This window comes from Acomys minous (genome assembly GCF_964271855.1).
Source record: "Acomys minous genome assembly, chromosome: 2".
Classification (NCBI taxonomy): domain Eukaryota; kingdom Metazoa; phylum Chordata; class Mammalia; order Rodentia; family Muridae; genus Acomys; species Acomys minous.
This window is the reverse complement of record NC_140484.1, coordinates 130236455-130263248: the sequence shown is the minus strand read 5'-3', so window position 1 is coordinate 130263248 and position 26794 is coordinate 130236455. Positions and strand designations below refer to the sequence as shown.

The window sequence follows — 26794 nt, the reverse complement described above, 5'->3', positions numbered from 1 at the left end:
CCTGCAGCTGACCCTTGGAGCTAGTGCAAGTGTCATCTCCTGTCCCTGGCTTCCTAGGAGGAACACCTGACCCCTCCCCCTGGGCTCTCCCAGCCATTACCTCTGACGCTTCCTGAGATCCAGCACATTGTTTTCCCTGTAATGACCCTCATGCCTGGTATTACTTAGAGTCACTAACAGGAGAAGAGAGTTTATGAGCCAGCTCTCCCAAGGGTCATTTAAAAGCTCTTTCCAGAACTGGTGCTGATGTTATGATTATCATTAGCATTGGATTGTGCTCAGTACATTTTAAATCTCAGTCTAAACCTAGCCAGTCCTAAAGTCAGTATGAACATAGAAACTGCAAACTTGAGTCCTCAGATGTTAGCATAGTCATGTACAAAGCACTTACCTTTTACTACAATAATTTTGTGTATATGATTTTATTTATTTATACTCAGCCCTATACAAGGATCATTTATTAAATATTATCATTCTCAATTAGACAGCAACCAAAACTTAAGTTATAAAAATCTTGACCAAAATCACTAAGTCAGTAACCTTTGTTTTTCACTGCTGGGAATCAGACTCATTAGTTGGAAGCTACAGTCTCATTTCCCACTAATTGTGTGTAAACACAGTACAGTTCAGGGGCCCAGAACATAGACTACATCTGCATCTTCCTCACTGAAAACTAAGAGTCTTGGCTGGTCTCCTCACCTTCACATCACAACTTCTAGAATGATTTTACTAAAGTGGAAACCCATGTTTGCCAAGTGTCTTACTCTTTCAAAATCTGTCACATTTGTGTCTCCCCATTATTCTACATTATTCCCTTGTTAACAAAATATCAAATATATTTCTCTCTTACTACTTTCTCACAATGTTTCTCGGCCCATAATGTTCCAATGTTCCTTCCTATTTTAATTCCATGACCAAAACCATCATCTGTTCAAGATCCCACTCCAATGCTGCTACATGTGTGTGTGTGTGTGTGTGTGTATTTGTTGGTGTGGATGTGTACACATGTGGTCATGTGTGCTCATGTATATACATGCATATATGCATGTACATGGACCACTTTTATCTTTGGATAAAAGGTCTCTTGCTGAACTTGAAGTTCATTGCTACCTCACCATTGAGCTTCAAGGCCTTGCGTGTTTCTGCCCTGTCCGCACTGCAGCCCTGGGTCTGATTCTGGAGATCTGAACTAGGTCCACATGCTTACCCAGCAGACACTTTACTGCCTAAGCTGTCTCCCAGCCTTCTAATGCTACCTTTCCTAAGAAGTTTTATTTGATGTTCTTTGCTAGAAGTTATCTCTCCCCTTCTAGAGGTCCTGGCAAACTTCACGTGGGCATCTACATGTGACCGTTTCAAAGTTCCATCACTAGTTGTTATTTTGTCTGTGATTTAGTTGTCTATAGATTCTAAACACTGAATGAAGAAGCAACAACTTTATGTCATGCCAACCTGTGATGATTAGTTTTCATTGTCAATGATTGGATTTAGAGTCACCATGGCATGTGTGTAGTAGAGTCTGTACAGAAGGGTCGACTTTCATTTGTCACATTATCACAGCAGTGAGAAACAGAATGAACACGTTGTCTCTACTGAGGGCTCTCCATGAAGACAGAAACTACATGTCTTAGTTTTATTGGTTTCTACATACTCAATACTTATTACAATATTTTCATACTAACTAATATATTTTTAGAAGAAAATATTGCAATTGCAATTAGAAATATATTTAAGAGTTGGACTCTTGTGTGTCAGAGAGAAAATCAGGGGAAACATAGAATTATGAAATTAAAGCACACAGTTTTCAGCTAAAGTTATCTTTCTGTTTGGTCCTCCATTACCTTGGACCCCTCTCTTACATGGTGTGCATTTTTCATGCAATATGACTTTACATTATCATGCAACAGAGGCAGGGTCATTCACAAATCATTTGCATCTGAGCTAGGTGACTAGCATTTACATAGTAGAACTGTATAAGTCCCAGGCTGTGAGTGTAAAGCTCTGGGTGTTTCAACGGCTAGAGTAGAAAACGGGGGAATAAGAGAAGGGTGCTCTGTCACCCTCCCAAGGGTCGGCTTGATTAGACACATACTCTAAACAGCATAAATCTCCTTCAGCCGTCCTTGTTCATGAAACTGGAGCAGTTGGTTAAACTCTGACTTTACTAACATCAAAGACTCCAGATAGCTACAATGGCACAGGAAGGGGCATCCCATGAGAATGCTCAAGAAATGAGACGCATCACTCACCAAAAGCAAAGAAGTATAGGCAGCCATGATCCCAGCTACACTCAGCATAACAATGGACCAGAAGAACCAGCGTCCTGTCCCTAGATAAACGGCCCTGAAAAAATGTTCCAATCCTTAAAATATAGTAGGAATCAGTAATAGCAACTATATTAAGGGTAGAGACAGGAACAGACTAAGTGAAGCATTAAAAGATGGAGGGGACAAGAAGAGAAGCACTTTGTGGACAGATCTGTAAGCACTTTGGGGGTATTTTTTATTTTAATTTTGTACTATAGCAACCAGAGATATATTAATGAAGCCTCTATACATGGAGATATGTTTAAAAAGTTATTTATGATACATATTCAAATTTATAACATCTTTAATAAACAATGTGATGTGGAAATTCTGCAGTATCAAAAGAAAAGAATCACCCCCTAACTTAATTACATCAATACGAGCGACTAGTTGTGTCTGCCTTTCCAGCTCCTAGTACAGGTACATGTATACCTTCTTACATAACTGCACTCATAACCACCATATTAATTGCTCATCTGTATGAGAGAGCTGTGCCCTATGCGTGTTGTTCCTAAAGTACCGTCTGTGGAAAAAGTACTAATGACTTGTTAGAAGAGACAATGTTGTATTTGTCTTGATATCCTATGTCAAAGAATCTATACTTCTCATTTCAAGAAAAGAGAAATTATCTCCTTTCCACTCAGAATCTAGAGAACACAGGCAGCTTTCAAAGCAAGAAGTTTCTTGGGTAAAGACACTGCAAGGGAAAGGCACTCTGTAAAAGGGAGCTCGTGTAATGAGGGCTAGAGACCTGAGCCAATATGTCCAGAATACGAGAGGTCCAGGTCTTATATATATCCTCTGAGGTTGGCTGGAGGTCAAAAAGGAATCCGTTGAAGTTCTCAAAATAGATAAAATTATGCCCAACAAGATACAATTAGCCAGGCGTGGTGGTGCACGCCTGTAATCCCAGTACTTGGGAGGCAGAAGCAGGTGGATCACTGTGAGTTCGAGGCCAGCCTGGTCTACAAAGTGAGTCCAGGACAGCCAAGGCTACACAGAGAAACCCTGTCTTGAAAAAAAAAAACCCCACATTTAATAGAACACTAAGAAAAGATTCAGAAAAATATAGCTAAGATCCAAGTCTGGTGAGATGACTCAGTGGGTCAGGGTGCTTGCCACCAAACCTGATGACATGAGCTTGACCTCAGAATCCACGTGGTGGAAGGAGAGAGATGACACCTGAAAGTTGTCCTCTTGCTTCCATGCATGCATCACAATACATGTACACACACACACACACACACACACACACACACACACACACAATAATAATAATAAATATTTTTAAAAGTATTTAAAATGGTTTTTAGAGAAGTAAAGACTTGGATTCACAGAACAAAAATAGTATCACTTAAAAAAGCATATTCCTATAGTTAAATAATCAAATAGACCCAAACAGTGTTTTACATTACAAATACATTTGACTTATACATATAAGCCAAAGTATTATTGACTTTGCTTTCAATAACAAGGAAAACTTAAGAATTGACATTTGTCATTTTGCTAACTATATTATTTATTTTTATTTCTTTTCATCCTCAAAAGCTGTCTTTGAGGTATTTGATGACTGGTGAGTACCACTACCCACTCGACTGAACCCATAGGCTCTTAGCAAGTACAGGGGCTGCTCTTTCACCTCTGCTGTGGATGGACCACTGGGAGGATCTCTCTCCCCCTCTACTCCTTCTGTCTCCATCATCTGTGCTCACTCTTCATGGAGGGGTAGATGGGGCAAAATGGGATGGCATTTAGAATGAAGAGGAGTGTGCTTACATTACTGCTTATACACCATACAACCTGAAAAGGAGCGTCTCTTTTCTTGGCCACCACTTCTTTAAACTGAGAATGTGTAACACTGATGACTGTACAGTGGGCTCAGTCTACATGGATTGTGCCATGTAGAACTGCTTCTTCCTACTTAATGTTTTCTGAGCAGGTTTTTTTTTCTGCATTGAAAAGTTGCCTTCTTAGGAAAATATGTCTTCTTTTAAAAAAAATATTGTTTTTTTTGTGGGAGCAGGAGGTACATGTCACAGCATGCACGTGACAGTCAGAAGACTTCTTGTGGGAGTCAGTTCTCTCCTTACACCATGTGGGGTTCAGGGATCAAGTTTACGTTGTGAACCTTGGTAACAAGCACATTTACCTGTTGAGCCATCTTGCCTGCCTCAATATGAGTCTTCTTAATTAGTGTGGCTAGCATTCTATATGCAGTCTCAATAATATCAACCTTCCATCTAAAAATCTTGTACTCAAGTGCCCATACCTCTATATACATGCATAAACACACATAAACATAATTTTCAAAAAAACTAATCTTATTAAAATAAAAACTTTTATTTCCCAAGAACTGCTATGGATATGTTCTATGTAAAGTTTGTTCAAAGACACAGAACCACTATAAGCGGTACAGAGAAGATTTACTATATGGTTGTACTCCACACTTAATGGGAACATGGCGAAATCTGCATGAGAGGTTGTTGCCCCTGTATTTGGTGTTAGGCATCACTTAAGTCACTGCTAGTTAGTCAGATGGGCAATCAGGAAGAAAAATCTGGAACAGAAAGAGTAAGAACAAACTAGAACTTCCACAGATGGGCTGGAGCCTGTACTGACTCTCAGCACTTCGAGCTCTGATAGCATGAGCAACCTACAGAATCTTCACCATGATGCTGTATAACGACTCATATAATAGGGCTGGGATGTAGTGGCACAGCCTTTAATCCCACCACTCGGGAAGCAGAGGAAGGTATATCTTTATGAGTTCAAGGCCAGCCTGGTCTATAGATTCAGTTCCAGGACAGCCAAGGCTACACTGAGAAACCCTTATACAATACTCAGGCAAGCTGTGGAAAGAGGTGTAGTCAAAGATGCAGGAGTTGCAGCTCTCAGTGTTCCCCATATCAAGGAGGGAAGCCTGCAGATCAGACGTAACATATGCATGCATGGCAGTGCATGTTAGCGACCTTCAAGGCATAAAATGGCTCTTGTCTCACTTCCACTTTGCTAACCATATGCCAGTCTCTCTTGACGCTCAAACTGGACAGTGAAGAGAAATTAAGGTCCAGCTTAGACAAGTTGACAACAGAAAGTCTCTACTACCAATATCAAATTTGCAAATTAAAGAAACAACAGAAACTTAAAGCAGAATGGAAACAAAGAAAAACACACCCATTCACATCATCATAAAACATGGAAGCTAAGAAAGCGCCAGATAGATTTCCAAAGTGGCTGTACTAGTTTGCATTCCCACCAGCAATGAAGGAGTGTTCCTCTCTCCCCACATCCTCACCAGCCTGTGGTGTCACTTCAGTTTTTGATTTTAGCCATTCTGATGGGTATAAGATGGAATCTCAGTGTCGTTTTGATTTGCATTTCTCTGATGACTAACGACGTTGAGCATTTCTTTAAGTGTTTCTCAGCCATTTGATATTCCTCTGTTGAGAATTCTCTGTTTAGCTCTGAACCCCATTTCTTAATTGGGTTATTTGCTTTGGTAGTGTTTAATTTCTTGAGTTCTTTATATATTTTGGATATTAGACCTTTGTCAGATGTAGGGTTGGCGAAGATCTTTTCCCAGTCTGTAGGTTGTCACTTTGTTCTGTTGACAGTGTCTCCTGCCTTACAGAAGCTTCTCAGCCTCATGAGGCCCCATTTGTTAATTGCTGACCTTAAGGCCTGGGCTGTTGTTGTTCTGTTCAGGAAGTTGTCTCTTGTGCCAATGTGTTCCAGGCTCTTCTCCACTTTTTCCTCTAACTGATTTAATGTCTCTGGTTTTATGTTGAGGTCTTTAATCTACTGGGACTTGAGTTTTGTGCATGGTGACAAATATGGGTCTAATTGTATTTTTCTACATGTAGACATCCAGTTAGACCAGCACCATTTGTTGAAGATGCTATCATTTTTCCATTGAATAGAGTCAAATGGTATATACTCACTTATATCTGGACATTAGCCCAAGGGGCATGTCCCATGAAAGTCTTCACTTACCAGGAAAGTGGGTCAGAGGGGAGGACATCCTATTGGGACTTTAGGTGAGAGAAGCATGGGAGAATGGGGAAATAGAAGGATCCAGAGGGTCCTAGAAACATACAAGAAGAACATTATGACTGATGGGCCCAGGGGTCCTGCTCAAACTATGACACCAGCCAGGGACAATACGTGCAGTAAACTTCGAACCCCTACCCAGATCTAGCCAATGGACAGGACATTCTCCACCGTTGAGTGGAGAGTGGGGACTGACTTTCACACAAACTCTGGTGCCTTATTTTTGACCATGTCCCCTTGATGGGGAGGCCTGGTGGCACTCAAAGGAAGGATAGCAGGCTACCAAGAAGAGACTTGATACCCTATGAGCATATACAGGGGGAGGATGTCCCCTTCAGTCACAGTCATAGGAGAGGGCAGTAGGGGGAAAGCGGGAGGGAGGGAGGAATGGGAGGATACAAGGGATGGGCTAACAATTGAGATGTAATATGAATAAATTAATAAAATATTTTTTAAACTATGGAAGCTAAATAAAGAGAAAATTCTTAAAAGAACGCACATTTTAAAAGAAAAAGAAAAAAGACACATTTTTCAAGGACAGATTAGGTTCAAAAGAACACAGACGAATAGCATACTTCTCAGCATAAACAAACAAGAAGATGGTAGAGTGAGTGAATCACAGTACTAATAGAAAAAGTGCAAATTAAAGTTCTAAGTCTGCCTAAGATATCCTTCAAGGATAAAGATGAAATATAGCCATCTTCACAAAAATAGAAACTTCCAAAATAGTCCCCAGCAGATTCTTATTAAAGGAAATTCAAGGGCTTTATGTATGTCACTACCAAACAACTGCTGCTGTGCTAGACAGGACTTGGATCACACTCAAGGGGTGAGGTGAGGGAAGTACAAAACTGAGAATATGATTCTCGGCCCCCAGCTCAACCTGCATCCCCAGAGACCTGCTGCCACCCAGGACACACAGCTGAGTCCCCTGTGCCCCAGCTCCCTCCCTGCTGCCCTCCAACACCCACGCGAGCCCATCATCAGTGAGTTATGCCTTCTTCCCTGTGTGCTCTGTCTCCCGGCCCACAGCTACCCTTGCATTCATAGAGGCCTGCTGCCATCAGGAACCACCAGTTCCCTGTATACTCCATTCCAGGCCCACAGCTCAACCTGCATCCCTGGAGGCCTGTTGCAATCCTGGGACAGATAGAGTTAAAATAGCATTTTCTGGCCCAGGACTTGGCCTGTATTACCTGAGGCCTGCCAATACCAGAGACAACCAGATGGCTAAAGGCCAGCATAAAAACATAATCAATAAGAGTCTGGGCAATATGGCACCACCAAAACCCAGCTGTCTTACTACAAGCCCAGGATACCCTAACACAGCTGAATCACAATAAAAATGACCTTAACTCCAATCTTATGAAGACAACAGAGGCCTTTACAGAGGAAATGAATTAATCCCTTAAAGAAATAAAAGAAAATATAATCAAACAAGTGAAGGAAATAAATAAAATGGTTCAAGACCCAAAAATGGAAATAGAAACCAAGGGAGTCCTGGAAAAGGAAAACCTAGGTAAGAGAACAAAAACTACAGATGCAAGCATCACTAACAGAATGTAAGAAATGGAAGAGAGACTCTCAGGCATAGAAGAAACAATAGAAGAAATTGATACATCAGTCTAAAAAGATGACATATCTAAAAACTTTCTAACATAAAATATCCAGGAAATTTGGGATACTATGAAAAGATCAAAACTAAGAATAATAGAAGAAAAGAAGGAGAAGATTCCTAGCTCAAAGACCCAGAAAATATTTTCAACAACAAAGAAAATTACCCCAACCCAAAGAAAGAGATGCCTATAAATGTACAAGAAACTTAAAGAACACCAAATAGATTGGACCATAAAAGAAAATCCTCCAACCACATAATAATCAAAACACTAAATGTACAGAACAAAAGTCGTAAGGGGAAAAAGCCAAGTAACATATAAAGGCAGACCTATTAGGTTTACACCAGACTTCTCAAGAGAGACTTTAAAAGCCAGCAGGGCCTGGACAGATGTCTGCAGTCTCTAAGAGACCACAGACTAGACTATTATACCCAGCAATATTTTCAATCAACAAAGATGGAGAAAACAAGACATTTCATGACAAAACCAAATTTAAGCAATATCTTTCCACAAGTCTGTCCCTACAGAGGATACTAGAAGGAAAACTCCAACACAAGGACGTTAACTACACCCAAGAAAACACAGGAAATAAATAATTTCATACCACCAAAACCAAAAGAAGGGAAACACACACACACACACACACACACACACACACACACACACACACAATCATCACACCAACATCAAAATAACAAGAAATAACAATCAGTGGTTATTAATATCTCCCAACATCAATGGATCAATTCCCCAATAAAAAGACACAGGCTAACAGAATGGATTTGAAAACAGGATCTATCATTCTTCTGCATTAAAGTAACACATTTCAGGAACAAAAATAGACATTTCCTCAGAATAAAGGGCTTGATAAAGGTTTTCCAAGCAAATGGACCCAAGAAGCAAGCTGGAGTACCCATTCTAATTTCTAATAAAATAGGCTTTCAATCAAAATTAATCCAAGGAGATGGGAAAGGACACTTCATACTTATCAAAGGAAAAATATACCAAGAAAATGTCTCAATTCTGAATAACTATGCCCTAAATGCTAGGGCACTCATATTTGTAAAGTGAATATTATTAAAGCCTAAATCACACATTAAATCCCACACGTTAACAGTAGGAAACCTCAATACCCCACTCTCAGCAATGGACAGGTCATCCAAAAAGAAACTAAATTGAGAAATAATGAAACTAGCAGATGTTCTGAATCAAATGGACATAACATATATTTACAGAACATTTCACCCAAACACACACAAAAAAACTTCTTCTCAGCACTTCATGCAGCTTTCTCCAAAATTGACCATATACTTGGACACAAAGCAAGTCTCAATAGATACAAGAAAATTGAAATAATCCCCTGTATCTTATCAGACCACCATGGATTAAAGATGACTTCAACAACAACAGGAACAACAGAAAGCCTACAAACTCATGAAAACTGAACAACTTTCTATTCAATGACTACTGGGTCAGGGAAGAAATAAAAAAAGAAGAAAAAGAAGAAATTAAAGACTTTCTAGAATTCAATGAAAATTAAGGCACAAGGTATGCAAATTTATGGGACACAATCAAAGCAGTGCTAAGAGGAAAGTTCATAGCACTAAGTGCCTTCATGAAGAAACTGAAGAGATATTATACTAGCAACTTAACAGCACACCAGAAAGCTCTAGAACATAAAGAAGCAGACACACCCAAGAGAAGTAGATGGGAGGAACTAATCAAACAAATTCAGGGCTGAAATGAATTAATTAGAAACAAAAAGAACAATTCAAAGAATCAACCAAACCAAGAGCTGGTTCTTTGAGAAACTCTTAACCAACCTAACTAAAAGGCAGAGAGAGAGAGAGAGAGAGAGAGAGAGAGAGAGAGAGAGAGATAGACAGACAGAGAGAGACAGAGACAGAGACAGAGACAGAGAGACACAGACACAGACAGAGAGACTGACAGACAGAGACAGAGACAGAACCCAAACAACAAAATCAGAAATGAAAAGGGGCACATAACAACAGACACTGAGGAAATCCAATGAATCAGTAGCCTGTACCCCCACAAACTTGGAAAATCTATATGAAATGAATGATTTTCTTGATAAACACCACTTACCAAAGTTAAATCAAGATTGGGTAAACCATTTAAATAGTCCTATAATCCCTAAGGAAATAGAAACAGTCATTAAACATCTTCCAACCCGCCCCCCCCAAAAAAGCCCAGGGCCAGATGGCTTTAGCGAATACCAATACTCCTCAAACTATTCCACAAAATAGAAACAGAAGGAACATTGCCAAACTCATGCTATAAGGCCACAGTCACCCTGATACCTAAACCACAGAAAGACTCAACAAAGAAAAAGAATTTCAGACCAATTTCCCTCATGAACATTGATACAAAAATAATAAAATACTCGAAAATCGAATCAAAGAGCACATCAAAAACATCATCCACCAAGCTCAAAGAAGAAGTTTCATCTAAGGGATACAGGTATGGTTCAATATTGAAAATTCATAAGTGTAGTCCACCATATAAACAAACTGAAGGGAAAAAAGCCACATGATCATCTCATTAGATGCTGAAAAGGCCTTTGATAAGCTGGGCGGTGGTGGTGCACGCCTTTAATCCCAGCACTTGGGAGGCAGAGGCAGGCGGATCACTGTGAGTTTGAGGTCAGCCTGGTCTACAAAGTGAGTCCAGGACAGTCAAGGCTACACAGAGAAACCCTGTCTCAAAAAACAAACAAACAAACAAACAAACAAACAAGCCTTCGACAAAATCCAATATCCCTTCATCTGGAGAGATCAGGGATATAAGACACAGGAGGTGCAGCAAAGGGAACACTCTTCCATTGCTTGTGGGAGTGCAGACTTATACAACCACTGTGGAAATCAGTCTGGAGGTTTCTCAGAAAACTGGGAATAGATCTACCTCAAGATGCAGCTATACCACTTCCTGGACATATACCCAAAAGATGTTCTTCCACCACAAGGACACTTACTCAGCTATGTTCATAGTGGCTTTATTCACAATAGCCAGAAACTGGAAACAACCTAGATAGATGTCCCTCAGCCAAAGATTGGATAAAGAAAGTGTGGGATATTTACACAATGGAATAATACTCAGCTATTAAAAACAAGGACATCATGAAATTTGCAGGCAAATAGATAGAACTAGAAAAGATCATCCTGAGTGAGGTAACCCAGACCCAGAAAGACATGCATGGTATGTACTCACTTATAAGTGGATATTAGCCATAAAGTACAGGATAAATATATTATAATCCCTCCCTGCTACACTGCCCGATCTGTTCAACCTGGGAGAACCCAAGTGGCTAGCCAACGAGGAAGCCCATATACCAATAAAAATACGGGAAATGACACTTACCAGTCAAAGCCGTTGTATTCATTGGAGGTTTCTGCCCACACGAACAGAAAAATCACAGACAAGATGAATGAAACTACCACGCACATAAAAAAGAATAGCTCTTTCTGGAAAAAGAAAGAAGTCTAACTTAGCTCCATTTGTCCACGTCATCTCAATAACTCTTGTATACATTTGCCAAAGGTCAGTATCGTTTCGGTGTTGGAAATTACCCTCCCTAGGCGAGAATAATCTGAGGGTTTATAAGGAGTAGGAATGAAAAGTAAGATGACAAACATACATAGAAAGGGCATCCTGACAAGCTGAAGAGACCTGTGGGCACTGAGGCAGCAAGCCACTACAAGCCGTGTAGACCGGTGATGAGCACAGGAGTTGACTCTGCCTTACACACACTGCTACACAAAACCCCAGTGAACCTTTAAACAGCACATTATCAGACATCTCGCTGCTGAACCTCGCAGGGCTTCCTGTGCTAGTACACCGTCCCCACCCAGACAGCCTTGCACAGCCCATGGGTTGCGCAGGATCAGCCCTTGCCATGCCCACCCCATCTCTTCTCCAGAGGCCAGCCACACCCACTGACTCCCCCTCCAGAGGCCAGACACACCCACTGACTCCCCCTCCAGAGGCCAGACACACCCACTGATTCCCCCTCCAGAGGCCAGCCACACCCACTGACTCCCCCTCCAGAGGCCAGCCACACCCACTGACTCCTCCTCCAGAGGCCAGCCACACCCACTGACTCCTCCTCCAGAGGCCAGCCACACCCACTGACTCCCCCTCCAGAGGCCAACCACACCAGCTGCTTTCTGTTCCTGTGGCGCAGTAAGCTTCACCCCACTCAGGAGCCAGGTTCCTAGCAATTCCGCTTGGAACGCATCTGTCCCAACACAAGGCTGGCTCTGTCTCTTCATCTGAGACAACCAAAGGACTTGCTTTCATAGAGGTCTCTAACCACTCCCCCTTTCCAGTTTCTAACACATTTTTTTCTACTTTATCTTCAAAGATCATATTATTATTTGAAAGCATTTTCATCTATTATTTACTGTGTAACTTATACCACTGGAATTTAAGCTACTGGAAGGCCAGAGGAAGGCTTCAGCTGTCATGGCTGGTGTGATATATCTGATATACTTAATAATTTTCTGCTAAATAAATCTGTTTCTATTATTTTAATGTCATCACCATTCTGGCTTGAAATTTTTCAAGTGTTCCTCTCTGTTTATAGGTAAAGCTCGAATCTTCTTTCAGCCTAATGTAAAGATGTTCTAGTTTCATATGAACTTTCTTTTCTGATCCTAATTGTTATTTATTCCTTCAAATGTCCCTAAATTCAGCATTGGATATCCAATTCTCTTTAAACACACCATTGTGCTCTTTTATCTTTAGGTTTTTGGTTAATCCTCCCTGACCCTCCCACACACACTCAGAACACTCTTCTATGTATTTCTGTATGCTGCTTCCCCAAGTCAGTGACCCTAAGCACACTACAACAATAATATTCATCAAGTAGGAACAGTGCTCTCGTGCCCAATTCAAAGTATATTCGAATAGCAGCTCTCCTATTCTCCCAGAAACTCCTGTGGCGGGATTTGCTGTCAATCCCTCCCTTACTCTTATTAGGATTCTGAAGCACAGACATGTTAAATAACTTGCAACAATGGATCGCTAATTTAGGGATAGTCAGTAGCAAAGCCACAAATCAAATCTGGTGGTCTTTCCCTTTATGTGATATGCCATCTGAGTAGAAAGGGAACCTTGAAAATCATCTAGGGACTTTACTTAACTCCCTGGCTACAGAGAGACTTGGATATATCACATAAGCAGCCCAAGTTACAGTTAGAGCTAGAACTCAAACATTTTCCAAAGTTCTGGCCCAGTGTTCTTAGCATTATACTAGACTGCCCCAAATGCTACCGTTTTCAGCATCGCTTCCCTGTACATCTTACTGTACATCCTCTGTAGATCTCAAGTGACTGTGTACTTCCTCCCATCTTTCTGCACACCTGCCTTCACTGCTGTAGTCCACAGCACCCACACCTCTTCCTAGGAGCACTGTTTTCCTTCAATGGTAGATGCCTTCCTGCCCCTTCTGATACAGCCCCATACATTCAAATCACCATTCCAAATCATAGCTCAGGCCATACCATCAGATTAAAATATTTACCCCCTCTGGTGCTGGAGATCAAACCCCGGGCTCCATGCATGCTAAGCGTGTTCTGTACCACTGAGTTACATCTGCAGCCCTCTTTAGGTGTCCTTTATTTCCTATAATACAGGGGTAAGTTCTTTAAACCACACAATATCTGACCCATTTACCTCTGCAACTTCATTTCCAGCACCTTTCTATCAATCTCTGCTCTACCTAAAATCAACCTACCAGCCTCCATGCCCCCTATGCACGCTGACTCGCCTATATAATACCACATCCGACTCTTTACCTAGCCGATTCTTAACCCCCATTCACCTTCCTTGCCCTCTCCCTTCATATATGCCTATGCGTGCACACATACGCTTGTCACTATGCTAGAAAGTGAATGTATTTAACTTCCCCCCAGTGGAACACGAGTTCTTTGAGAGCAGACCATGCCGGAAGCACATTTGTGACTAGCACAAAAGCCAAATATCTGGGCATGAAAAATATAGGAGACAGAAGAACATTCTTGATTGTCCCAGGGAAGCCTCCCATCCCTGCATTTTCCTTTATAATTACTCAACCCAGACGTAAGAAATGAGAAACCCAGGACAGGGGATGCAGCTCAGTGGTAGGAGTGTTTGCCTGGTACGTGCAAGGCACTAGATTCACAATCATCAGAATCCCAAGGATCGATGGCTAGGCAGATGAAAACATGCATATTTATAGCATAAAATACCATCACAGGGAATTAGAGAGCTAGTTGACGAGAACCTTAGAGCTTGGTGAAGGCACGTGATTTGTCTCTCTTCTCATCTGCGCGTGCTCATCATTGATCCCTACCCAGCACGGCTCAGCGAGGGGTCCAGTACACACTGCTTACAGGAGCAAAGGCTATGTATGCTTCGGGCCACCTCCCAGCTTCACTAGCCCTGCCAGTGAGCCTGGCCAGGAGTCAAGAGCACCCTGTATCCTACTTATAACCCCGTGTGCCCCCACGCTCCTGTTCCCCCCAGGAACATACTTTCCCTTTGGAAACTGACAGAGTATAGAAGAGATTCAGGGTGCTGGTGAGAGGACTTACTGGGTAAGGATGTCTGACAACCTGAGTTCAAACCCTGCAACCTGCATGGTAGAAGGACAAAACCAACTCCTATAAGTTGTCTTCTGATCATCACAAATGTGCTGTGGTGTGTACACACACACACACACACACAAATAAATAAATAAATAAATAAATAAATGTAAAAAAAATTTAAAGACTCAGACAACGACTGCCATTTACAACATTTTTTAAATGAAAATTAAAGATTTGGGCATTCTTGTAATCTCTTATGAACATCTAATTGCATCCAAATATCCTTCAAAATTTAATGAATAAATATAAAATTGAATGAGAGAGTGAGTGAATGACATAAAAGAGACAGCATAAAAATGAGAAAAAAAAAAAAGACAGCAAACAAAGTTGAGGGGCTGGCCAGGTACATGGCACATGATTGTAGTTCCAGACCTGCAGAAGTGGATACAGAAGGATCAGGAGTTCAAGGTTTGGTTCAGCTTTATAGCAGCTCAGGGTCAGTTTGGGTTACAAGGGACCCTGCCTTCAAACACTGGGGAGCAGAAAGAAGGCACACATGCAACGAACCAAGGGGCCTGTGGGTGTAGCTCAGCACAGCCCTTGCCTGGGTTTGATCTCCCATGGGGATGGGGGCAAGAAGCAAAAAGGAAAAGGGGAAAAAGGAAGGAGGAAAGAAGGAGAGGAAGACAGCAAGCACACTTAACTCTGGCTCTAGAATTTTCACAGTACTTTGATAGGAAAACTGGAGTTTCGTGTACCCGGCCGTGGACGTTCCAATGAGACCTCCAGTGGTTAGCCAACCACCCCACTCCCACTCCCCCCCCACTCCCCCCCCCCCACAAGCTAGTCTAGCTCCTTTCCGTCTCTGTACCTTGGAGCAACAACAGGATCCAAGTTCTGTTTTTTCCCACTCTCTGTATTGCCAGTGGCAACTATAGCAGCCGGTCAGAAAGGTGATGTAGCATCTGTGGTTGAAGTAGCGTTCTATCCATGGATTGGGATTTTCATCTGGGTTTCCTGTGTTCTGGCCCCCAGACTCAGCTTGGATTTCTTTTTGCATGATTCACCCTTTGGCTGGAAGGACAAATAAAATAATCAGAACCTAGGGTAGCTCCTGTTCATTTATTTTAGGCTGCCATCTATAAACAACAGCTAGATAAGAAAACTCAGATTCACCTGCCTCTGCTGGGATTAAAGGCATGTGACACTGCCCAACTGAAAAAAATACACATTTATTTTTCCTTTTGCCAACACTGCCAACAGGTTATGTGATTAGGACTGAGTATCAGATGACATGGTGGCCGCGCACCTGTAAGCCAGCATCTCTTCAGGTCGAGGAGAAAGAAGGATGGCGAGTTTCAAGTTGATGTGAATTGCATAGTCAGAGTCTGTCTTAAAAAAAATTTTTTAAGGGAGAAAGAGAAATAAGAAAAGGAGGATGAGGGAGGGAGAGAGGGCAGGCTGGAGGGCAGACATGCGGCTTCACAATGGTATTAAGAACCCAGGTGTCTTCCATTTCATTCCTCATCTCTCTCCTCTGCCTAAAATGGCTACTCAAGCGATGGTTATCACCCCCAAATTACAGCTAGCAGAAAGCAGAAGAACAAAGAAGAGAGTGCTGCCTTACTTTAAGGATTTTTACAGAACCTACACATGGCATTTCATCCACAGACAAAAGGAAGTAGCAAACAGCTGCTAAATGTTCTCAGTGTATTATGATCAAGAATGGTGTTCATGGGTTGGCAACATGGTGCATCAGGTAAAGGCACCTGCCACCAAGCCTAAAGCCCTGAGTTTGATCCCCAGTATCCACATGGTAGAAGAAGGCAGATCCCATACATTTTCTCTCTAATCACCACTCTTTTGCTGTGGCACATGTATACACACACACACACACACACACACACACACACACACACACACCCCAAAATGTAAGAAAAAAAGGGTAAAGAATGTTGCTCTCATACTAAAGGACTTTCAAATAACATGTAAATTCAGCAGGGTTGTGTGTGGAGACTTGACACAAATATTTAAAAAAAAACAAACAAGACCAGTCATGAAGAAAACAAACAAAAACAAGACAATTATAGAAATATGTAGAAAGTGATAAAGGATCTAATGCTGGACACTAGTCTTTACTACTGATAACTTTCATCCATGTTCCATTTTGTTTTTATGAACACAGTCTGTATCTGTCCTGAAGAATCTCCAGTCTAGAGGACCTGGCAATATGTCTCGGTGACTAAGACTCCTTGCTGCTCTTCCAGAGGATCCAAAGTCAGCTCCGGGAACCCACACTGGGAGGCTCACAGCTACTTATCACTACAACTCCAGGAGTGCTGACTCTTCTTCTGGCTTCCTCAGGTACCTATACACATGCATGCATGTTTGAAAACACACACACACACACACACACACACACACACACACACACACACACACACCAATCTTTTAAAAAACAAAACAAAACTGACAAACAAATAAGATCACTGGTCTGAACTTCTACTTCAACCAAAATGGAGTAGCAAGAATTATAGTGCCCCTTCCGTTTTAATTGACTAGAGCCCAGGGGAAATATAAAATAATAATTTTTAGACACTGGGCAATAGCCAGTGATAGTCAAGAATCTTCAGGAGAGGTAAAACAAAGGAAGTAAACATTATTAATGACTTATTTATAATATGAATACAATTATGAGGTCAATGCACCAAGAAAGAGAATATAGGTAGAAGCTGGTAGCCTCCCAAAATTAAGCACACAAAAAAGAATTAGGAAGACACAAGTGTTCAGCTCCTGAGCCTACAGGTGAATGCTGAAAAAAATACATGATTAAATGTAACTTAACTAGCCACCTGACCCTAGATGAGTAAGTTCCAATGAAAAAACAAAGAAATAGGAAAAACCAAAATCAATGCACAATGAACAATTCACAAATTATTGGCCTCCCATGAGACTGAATTACACAAAATGCCAAATAATTAAAAGAATGATTATAAGAATATTCAAAGCAGATACAAGTCTCTGAATGAATTCCTAGAGAACACAAGCAAGTGGATGAAATAAGAAATTCAACATAGGCTATGAAAGCAGAATCCAACAATGATATAGAGGTGTTGAATAAAGCCAAAGTGAAAGAATGGAAATGAGAAACCCAGTCGTTGAGTAAATGCTCCCTATGGGTCTGAGGAGAGGGCTTACTGAGGAAGAGCAGCTGCTCTGCAAGCACGCTCAGTTTCAGTCCTCAGCGCCACAGGAAAGCCTGGGCATGGCTGTGTGTGCTGCGACAACAGCACAGATGGGCACCTAACAAAAGGTAAACAAACACAGTGTGAGCTCAGGTTCTGTAAGAGTCACCTTAGTGCAGTAAGTGAGAAGATGAAAGAAGACGGCTGGTGTCGGGCTCTGGCCTATGTGTGTGCACATGCACACCCCCACACTCACGTGCATGCAACACATATACACCCCAAGGAAGGCCTCACCAAAGTACTGGATCAAGGGGAAAGTAAATATTAGAACTCGAAGACAATGTAAAGCAGTTGGTCAAAGACAAATTAAAAAGAAACTACAAACAGAACGTTCAATATCTATGGAACACTATAAAAAGACTGAATCTATGAATCACGGACATAGAAGAAGAAAACTTTCATGCTAAAAGCAGAGGAAGCATTTTCATCAACACTGCAGCAGAAAATATCCTAAATCTAAGAGAAAAGGCACCCATCTGGGCACAAGAATTTGCAACACCAAACAGATAAGATCGGAGAAGAACCTCCTCACATTATAGTTAAAATACTAAGTAATTGGGGCAAAGACAGCATATTGAAAGCTGCAATAAGGAAACAGCAAACCACATATGAAGGTGCACTCATCCTGGCAACAGCAATCTTATCAATAGTGACTTCACAGGGCAAGGGGGCTTGGAAGGACGTAGTTCAAGTTCTAACAGAGAGCAACTGCCAGTTCAGACCACTATACCCAGCCCAATTGTTATAGTGGAAAGGAAAAATTTTCCATGACAAAAAGGATAAAGAAATTCATGATCATTAAGCCAACTCAAAAGATACTTGAAACAATCCTTCAGACCGAAAAGGAAAATAAACACAACCATGAGGATACAGAAAATAACCTTAGTATAGTTAAGCAAATGTGGAACAGGAAAACATCAAGATCAATGAAGTAGGCCGGGCGTGGTGGCGCACGCCTTTAATCCCAGCACTTGGGAGGCAGAGGCAGGCGGATCGCTGTGAGTTCGAGGCCAGCCTGGTCTACAAAGCGAGTCCACGACAGCCAAGGCTACACAGAGAAACCCTGTCTCAAAAAAACCAAAAAAAAAAAAAAAAAAAAAAAGATCAATGAAGTAACAAAAATTAATATACACATTTCAGCAGTCACTGAGTATTAATGGTCTCAATTTCCCACTCAAAAGATAGACTGGCAGGCTGAACTAAAAAACAGGATCCATCTATTTGCTGACTTCAAGAAACACACCTCTCCATCAGAGACAGATGAAACCTTGGGGGGAAGAATGCAAAAGCATGTTCCTAGGAAACAAGCAGCTGTCTCTGTCCTAATAATTGACCAAACCGGTTTGAAACCAAAATTAATCAGGAGAGATTAAATTTTTTACTTCATAATTATTAAGAGGGCATTAAAAATTTTAAATATAGCCACCAAACACTGGCGTACCCAATTTTAGAAAATAAATATTACCAGCTGTGAAGACACATCAATCTCAAACACAAGATGTGACTTTAGTAGACTACTCTCAGCAATATAAATAATGTTGACAAAAAAAAAAAAAAAAGAAACATCTGAGTTAAATAACATCATTCCAGCTAAACTGCATTACCTTCCATCCAAACACTTCAGAATGCTGGTTGGTTTGTTTTTCTATTTGAGTTTTTTTGTTTGCTTATCTTTTTTAAAGTTAGAAACTCATATAGACCAAGGGGAGCTTCAAACTTGCTATGTAGCCAGGGCTGGCACTGGACACATCTGCATAATGTGGGCATCCTTCCATCTTAAGACCCTGCACTTAATCATATTTGCCAAGTGCCTCCAATATAGTAGGAGACTACTTGACTTACAGGTTCTTAGGATTAGGATAATTTAGACAACTATAGGTAATTTCTAGACTGCTCAGTTTTTCCTGTTGAAGCTTGAAATAACAGGTCCACAGAACGAACAGAACCTTTGGAGATGATCTTGTTTCATAATTTCACTCCCTGGCCACTTCCCTAACTTGGGTCCTTACTCAAGCATTACACAACAGCCTCCTAAGCAGTTGCTCTGTACACACACTTGCCCTCCCAAATCTATTCTCTAGTCCAAAGTAATCTTACTTTGTCTTATTGAAGACAAAAGAGAAGAGAACGCAATGATGAGAAATAATTTTAAAAAGTGTTTTAAATGTACATGTACTTAATCACGTAGCCTCCAAAAGAGAAATAAACATATCCACAGTCACATTGGGTAGGAGGCTTAACATACCTATCAGTGGCACAATAAAAAGACACAAGCAAAACAAAATTGTATGTGGGCCAGTGAGATGGCCCAGTGGGTAAAAGTTCTTGCCGTGCAAGCCTGATGACCTTGAGTTCACTCTCCCGAGCCCACGGTGGAAGAAGAAGACCCTGGGAAGTTGCCCTCTGACCTCCACATATGAGTCATAGCACATGTGTACCTGTAATCCATAGTCATATGTATATACACACAGACACAGAAAGAATAATTTCTTAAAACTTGTATAGATGATTACAACAAACCAGTCTTAACATTTATGGAACACTGTATCCAGCTAAAAACATAATTCATGAGAAAATTTGTTTTTAGCAATTCCAGTGATCACATGTAAAATGACAGCATGGGGATATAGCTTAGTAACAAAATACTTGCATAACATTTGTGAAGTCAGGGGAAAAAAAGAACTGATCATATATTAAGCCATGTAACTAGCTTTAACCCTCATTAAAGTATTGATGTCTTAAGAATGTATCTTTTTTTCTAGAAGCCAGATTTAATACATTTTGCATCAATAAAAAACAAACACTCCATGCTAACACAGATGACATCATGCCCAGGGAAGGAGGAGTCAGAGGAGAGCACAAAGGCTGCAGAGAAAGGCTAACCCTTTCTTTCAGTGGATAAAGGATTGCTTTGTCTCCTTCACTGAGGCTTTTGTAAAGGATGTACATGGCCAACTAGCCATTTGATGTTACTCTTCCTCCTTTGATTTTTCTCTGCAGCTCTGCCCACAAGTCTGATTTAAAAAAGAATTCTTATTTCCAAATGGCCTGTGTCCAATCCCCATTATTTTTAAACAGCAGGGAAATGTATCCACGAATCAGTAAGGTTCATGGAATCTTAACTGGAATATTTTAACTGGAATACTTTACATTTGGGAATGAAATACATTTTTAAAGAAATCATAAGTTAACACAAAATAATCACAATGGAAATGAGAAACTTGATTTGAGGAAGTGTGTGTGTGTGTGTGTGTGTGTGTGTGTGTGTGTGTGTGTGTGTAATTGGTGTGACTAGTTGTAAATACTGGGCAACCTAATAGCAGATGTGAACAAAGGCTCTGTGACAGGAGGAGGATAAACTGAATACTGAATAAAAGACAGCTTTTTACTCAGAGCCATTACCGCTAGCATTTCAAGGTACCCACGATCCGTGGAGTTCATGCGCCAGTCATGGTGGCTGATCCACATGAAACTGTAATACTTCGGAGCAGATCGATTAAGTCATTTCCATCCCACGCCTCTTTACTCACCCATTCCAACAGTCAGAAGACTACACCCTCCCAAATCTATTCCTCCGGAAGTCCGTCCAATCTCAATCTAAAAGATGCTACCAGGTAGACTGGGCAGGAAATCAGTGCCTCCAGGGACTGAGAGAACACATTTCCTCTTGCCACAAAAACTAGAGTGATAAAGCGTTGAGAGGCGGCGTAGGACTGTGATCCTCAGACAAGGAAACAATCCTGAAGGGACTTCAGGGTGGCACTCTGGGTGGCCCGCCGAGCTTTGCCCCTGTCCTTTGACGGCTGTGGAGAGGAAACCCCTTCTTCCCTAGAGGAAACATGGCCTGTGGCCCCGGTGGATATCCTGGGTCTGAGACCCGCAGGGTTGGCTGCGGGCTGTAAACCCAATGTTACTTCCTGTTTTGGGTGATGTTTTGGGAGCGCCACAGAGATGGGCACCCTACTTACGGTGACTTTACCGTCCCCAACGCAAATGTGGAATTCACACCTGTGAAGACTGTCGTCTCTCAAGATGGTGGACGGGTAAGCGGGAGCTGCTGGCCAGAGAGCATGCGTGGAGGCGTGGTCACTCGTCATGGGGGCGTGGCCATGCTCAAACAGGACTGGCGCCTTGGCCTTATGACCAAGTACCGTGGTTGGTTTGTGGTTGCTGTTGTTGGGTGATGCTTGTGATTGTAATTGTGCCTTCAAAGGTAAATGCTCTCTGACTTATTATGGTTTGTATAAAAATAAGCGTAGTTCTTATTGCTTGCTTAATTCGTGATAGCTATTTTTTTTGTAGTGAAATTATTCAGATCACCATTTAATTCTCTTCTTCCCCCATTAAAGGAGAACGAAGATGTCATATTTCAAACATGACAATGAGCCAGCTTTACCTTGGGGTCTATTTTATTTTTTTAAAGTGGTTTGGCTTTTGTTGTTTGCTTTGGTGTGTGTGTGTGTGTTTGTGTGTGTCTGCACACGTGGGAATGGGCAGGCACACTTGCTCACAAAGTGGACAGAGGCAGACATTTCTGGTCTTTTTGTCTGTCACTCTTCCTTTATTTCCAAGACAAGGTCTCTCACTGAATCAGAAACTCGACAGCACATTGGCTGTCCTCAATGCCACGTGTTACTTCAAAGTCTATAAACTGTGGATTAAATTCATTCTTTTTCTTTTCATGTTTGTTCCATCTCCTGTGGCTCTAAATGACAGCGCCTGGAACCAGTGTCTCTTTTTTTGTTTGTTTGTTTTTTGTTTTGTTTTGTTTTGTTTTTCAGTGTCTCATTCTTAACACCTCCCTTTCCTTTGCAGTTTGGCAAAGTGACCAAATTTTGTTTAGCTTGTAATATTTCTTGTCTGCTTCTCTCTATTCTTGTCCTCAAAGACGGTTAAAAGCCCCTAGACACCTCAGTGTGCATCAACCTTTTAAGAGGGAGTTAACCTTACTACTCACACTCTCCCAAGCCCAGCTCCCCCACCAAGAGCAGGTCATCCTGATCTAACAGCACTGACTAGCCTTCAAATGTATCCCTAAAGCTCAAGTTTAATCTTCTCGAATCAGATTCTGTCCCTTTGTCCATCCCCACTTTCCCTCTTCCTCCATCCCCACTTAATACTGATTACCCAGCACCACCAGACTTTCTGAGTGTGGGTACTAGGAACTGAACCTGGATCCTCTAAAGAGTGGCCAGTGCTTTTAGCCAGTGAACCATCTCTCTAGCCCCTTTGGGTAAGTCTTAATGTGAGGATCAGCTTCTTCAATGCTATGCCTTGTCAACAGACTCATTTAAATACTTTGTCCTAAATACCCTCTTACCTCCCTCAAAAGTAATCTTTTTTATTACTGTATTAGCCACATTGGTGTTTATTACTTATTTGGTTTTCTGAGTATTTGTAATCAACTTGCGGCTACTGGCTAGACAACTGTGGTGGTTTGAATGAGAATGTTCCTCACAAGCTCGTTTGAGAACTTGGCTTCCAGTAGGTGGAACTGTTTGGGAATGATTAAGAGGTGTGGCCTTGTTGGAGTTGGGGCTTGGAGGTTTCAAAAGTCCACCCACTCCCATTTAGTTATCTTTGAGTCAAAATGTAAGCTCAGCTACTGCTCCGGTGCCATGCCTGCTGCCACCCCCACTGCCATGGCATGTCATGATGGTCGTGGACGCACCCTCTGAAACAGTCCCCAGTGTAAACTCTTCTCTAAATTGCTTTGGCCTTAGTGTTTTGTCATGGCAACAGAAAAGTAGCTAAGACAACCACATCTGCTCATCTCTATACTATCAGCGCCAGTTGAAAGTCTGGGCCAGTGTCAGTTAATAGTTGTTTAAATAAGGACCTGGAAGCTACAGACCCACCGACCCTTAAAGTGCATGCAGTGGCTGCATCTTTTCTGACTGCACTGAATTCCCTTGGTTCTCGTTGCCTGGTGTCAGGTGGATAGAGTGACAATTATGTTGATGAAGAAGAGAAGTTCAAGCCTTGAAATATCTACCCTTTCTTCTCAGTTTGATTCTGAAATCCTAAGTTACTGGCATCCCCTGAGATTCGGTAACTGTTAAAGGGTTAGGCAATCTTTGGTGATACGCAGACTTTGTGAAAATTCCACTCTGACTGTTTCTTGAGAGGCTCCGCCCTTATCGCTCATCAAGAGACACCAAAGTAAGCTGTAGCTGTTGGTGTCTTGGGTGTGAGCAAAGATAGCCTGATCCCATTAGTCCTAAGTTTAAAGATCCATGGTCAAGCAAGAGAAACAAAATTAAAGCATTCAAAACAGATTAAAAAGAATATCAAAGAATTGATCAAATAAATCCAGTTACAACATCTTTCTTTCAAAGAATAAATGTATTTGACAAGTTCCCATGGGAGGCTGTTAGAAATCAGTACCGGAAGTTGACTTGGGGACTTGAGGTTTCTTAAAACCATAGGCTCCCACTGATATCTGGGAGAGTACTTCTTTATTTATTTTACCCCAAAAGGAACTGATACCGTTTTGTAGATACAGTATTGTCATAGATAGTTTATTGGGCCCTATCTGATCCTAGACGAAAATAAAATAAAATAAGTGTGAAGATCTCCAATAAGATTGTGTTAGAGGCCTGGCAGAGGCGCATGCCTTTAATGCTAGCACTTGAGAGGCAGAGGTAGGCAGATCACTGTGAGTTCAAGGCCAGCCTGGTCTACAAAGTGAGTCTAGGACAGCTTAGGCTACACAGAGAAACCCTGTCTGAAAAAAAAAAAAGATTGTGTTAGAGAAACTTTTTTTGTGTTTTGGAGGCTTTTAAAATATTTATTTATTTATTTATTTATTTATTTAGTGTGTGTGTGTGCACACGTGTGCACATGCACACATGCAGACACATGCACACACATGTCAAAATCAGAGGACAACCTTTTGGACCACCTGCATTTAGGGACTGAACTCAAGTTCTCAAGTTGTGTGACAAGCCCAACTACTCACTGAGCCATCTTACTAATTTTGGAGAAACTGTTGTTTAATTCTTTCAAAATTAGAAACTGAAATCCTGTCATTAGTTTCTTTAAAGCTCCATCTTCTTTAGAATCTTCAACAATTTTTATCAGAAAACTTCAGATAAAAAACCTTTTCTAGTTATCATCGTTACATTATCTTTCATCTTTTTTGTGTGTGTGTATTTGTGTATTTATTTTGGCAATGCTGAGATTTTAACTCAAGGAGCCTTGGACATGCTAAGTGAGTATTTTATTGCTGAGCCACACCCCAGCCTGCACACTATCCTCTTTTGTCAAATTCTGCTAAAGAAAACAGTGTTTCCTTTTCCTGCTAAAGAAAAGAGTGTTTCCAGTTTTCTGTCAACCAGAAGGCCTATGTATTTCAAACACTTGGGAGGGACCATCACAAACATGCAAACACTGACACATTTAAACATCCACAGTGATAGACGTTCTCCTTGGCTTAGAGATTTCTCAGCCAACTAAATGTTGCTAATTTAAAAACTGTGGCCAGTCCCTAAAATCTCCCCAGTTTCAAATTGTGTGCAGTAGTTCTCCAAACCAGCTATAACCTCATTATTTTAAGAGCACTTTTACTACTCAGTGCTTGGACTGAAGAATGAATAAGCAGTCAAAGGTTGGCATTTACCTAAATCAACAAAATGAAAAAGGTGACATGAAGAAAGGGATATACTTGTGTGTACATATGCCACCAGTCTTGTGCCAGCTTCTGGTTTCTTTTTCTTGGCAGCATGCTGAGGCCTGGTGCCAGACCCTTGTCAACCAGCCAGCAGCAATGCATCAAGCCTAAAACTTGGACACAGCTTTTGTTAAGTGCTTTATTAAGTATGCATACTGTTTCTATTTGACAAGTGACTATTTTATTAAAAGAAAAATATTTTATTCCTTTTTAATTTCCTTCTGTGTGTGTGTGTGTGTGTACGCGTGCGCACGTACATTAGAACTCATGTCAGCAGGTTGCATAAAAGCCTTTATCTGCTGAGCATCTTACTGATATCCGAATTTCCTTTTATTTTTATGTGTATGTGTATGTCTGTGTGAGTGTACGCCATGTGTGGGGCCCTACAGACGCCAAAAGAAGGAGTCAGATCCTGGGGCTGGGAACCAAAGTTAGGTCCTCTGCAAGAGCTCTTAACTGCTGAGCCATCTCTTCAAGCTCCCAATTTCCCTTTAAATGAAAGAACATTAAAATCAACCCTTTGCTTTTAACATAACCCTAATAAGGAAACTTGAACTCTAAGTCTAAGGGAGATATGAAATACTGGTAAGATGTTTTATCACTTAGCAACTCACCAGGAAAAGAAGAGGCTCAGTTTTATGTTTCTGCTTTTTTCATACTCTTGACACAGCCTTGATGACATACAAGTTATTATTTTGGTCCAGGTTTTGAGACAACATACCACAGTGCAGTCCAGGCTGTTGGCTGCATCTGTCTTCCAAGGGCTAGAATTATGGACCTTCACCACCACGCCCAACCAGATACAAGTTTTAACCAATGTATAAGTGATTGCTGATTTATGATTAGAAACCAGTATTGACCAAAATGTTAAGGTACAACTTTCACTCCCAGATATAGATTCTTATGTAAGGCTCCTATTTTAGTGCCAGTGAGAGTCAGAGTTAGCATAAAGTCTCCTGACAAACCAGGTCACTTCAAGCATTACAAAACAGGACTGCATTTGCCATGTTCCAGGGACTGTACCAAATGCTCTGCATGAACTATTTTGTTTCATTAGGAACTTAGAGGTAGATACTATTATAATACATACTTTACAGATCTAGAAGTTGAAGCTCAGACAATTTAAGTAGTTTATCCAAGGACATACTTACTGTGGGTGAGCCAAAATGAAACAGAGTTACATTATGCTATTTGTTTCCTCTAGATCAGTGGTTCTCAACCTGTGGGTCATGACCCTTTTGGGGTCAAACAACCTTTTCACAGGGGTCACTTAGGAGCATCAGAAAACAGATATTTACATTACTATTCATAACAGTAG

At 41.2% G+C, this 26794-nt stretch overlaps 1 protein-coding gene across 6 annotated transcripts in view; it reads right to left on the bottom strand.

Annotated features, from left to right (window-relative positions):
- GDPD4 (glycerophosphodiester phosphodiesterase domain containing 4) overlaps positions 1 to 21864 on the bottom strand; it is a 91192-nt gene extending 69328 nt beyond the window's left edge. For 4 of the 6 annotated variants that reach the window (XR_014776593.1, XR_014776594.1, XR_014776595.1 and 1 more), the window contains exons 1-4: positions 21773 to 21846; positions 15431 to 15633; positions 11351 to 11454; positions 2250 to 2343 (exon numbers count right to left, since the gene is read on the bottom strand). Coding sequence is in view for 1 of the 6 variants with exons in the window: in XM_084768206.1 (XP_084624332.1) it covers positions 2250 to 2343; positions 11351 to 11454; positions 15431 to 15619 (387 nt within the window). In the remaining 5 variants the exon portion in view is untranslated. Of the gene's footprint in view, positions 1 to 2249; positions 2344 to 11350; positions 11455 to 13514; positions 13618 to 15430; positions 15634 to 21772 lie in introns of those variants that run through there. The other 2 variants (XR_014776592.1, XR_014776596.1) reach the window with 2 other exon arrangements.
- Between the last annotated feature and the right edge of the window lie 4930 nt (positions 21865 to 26794).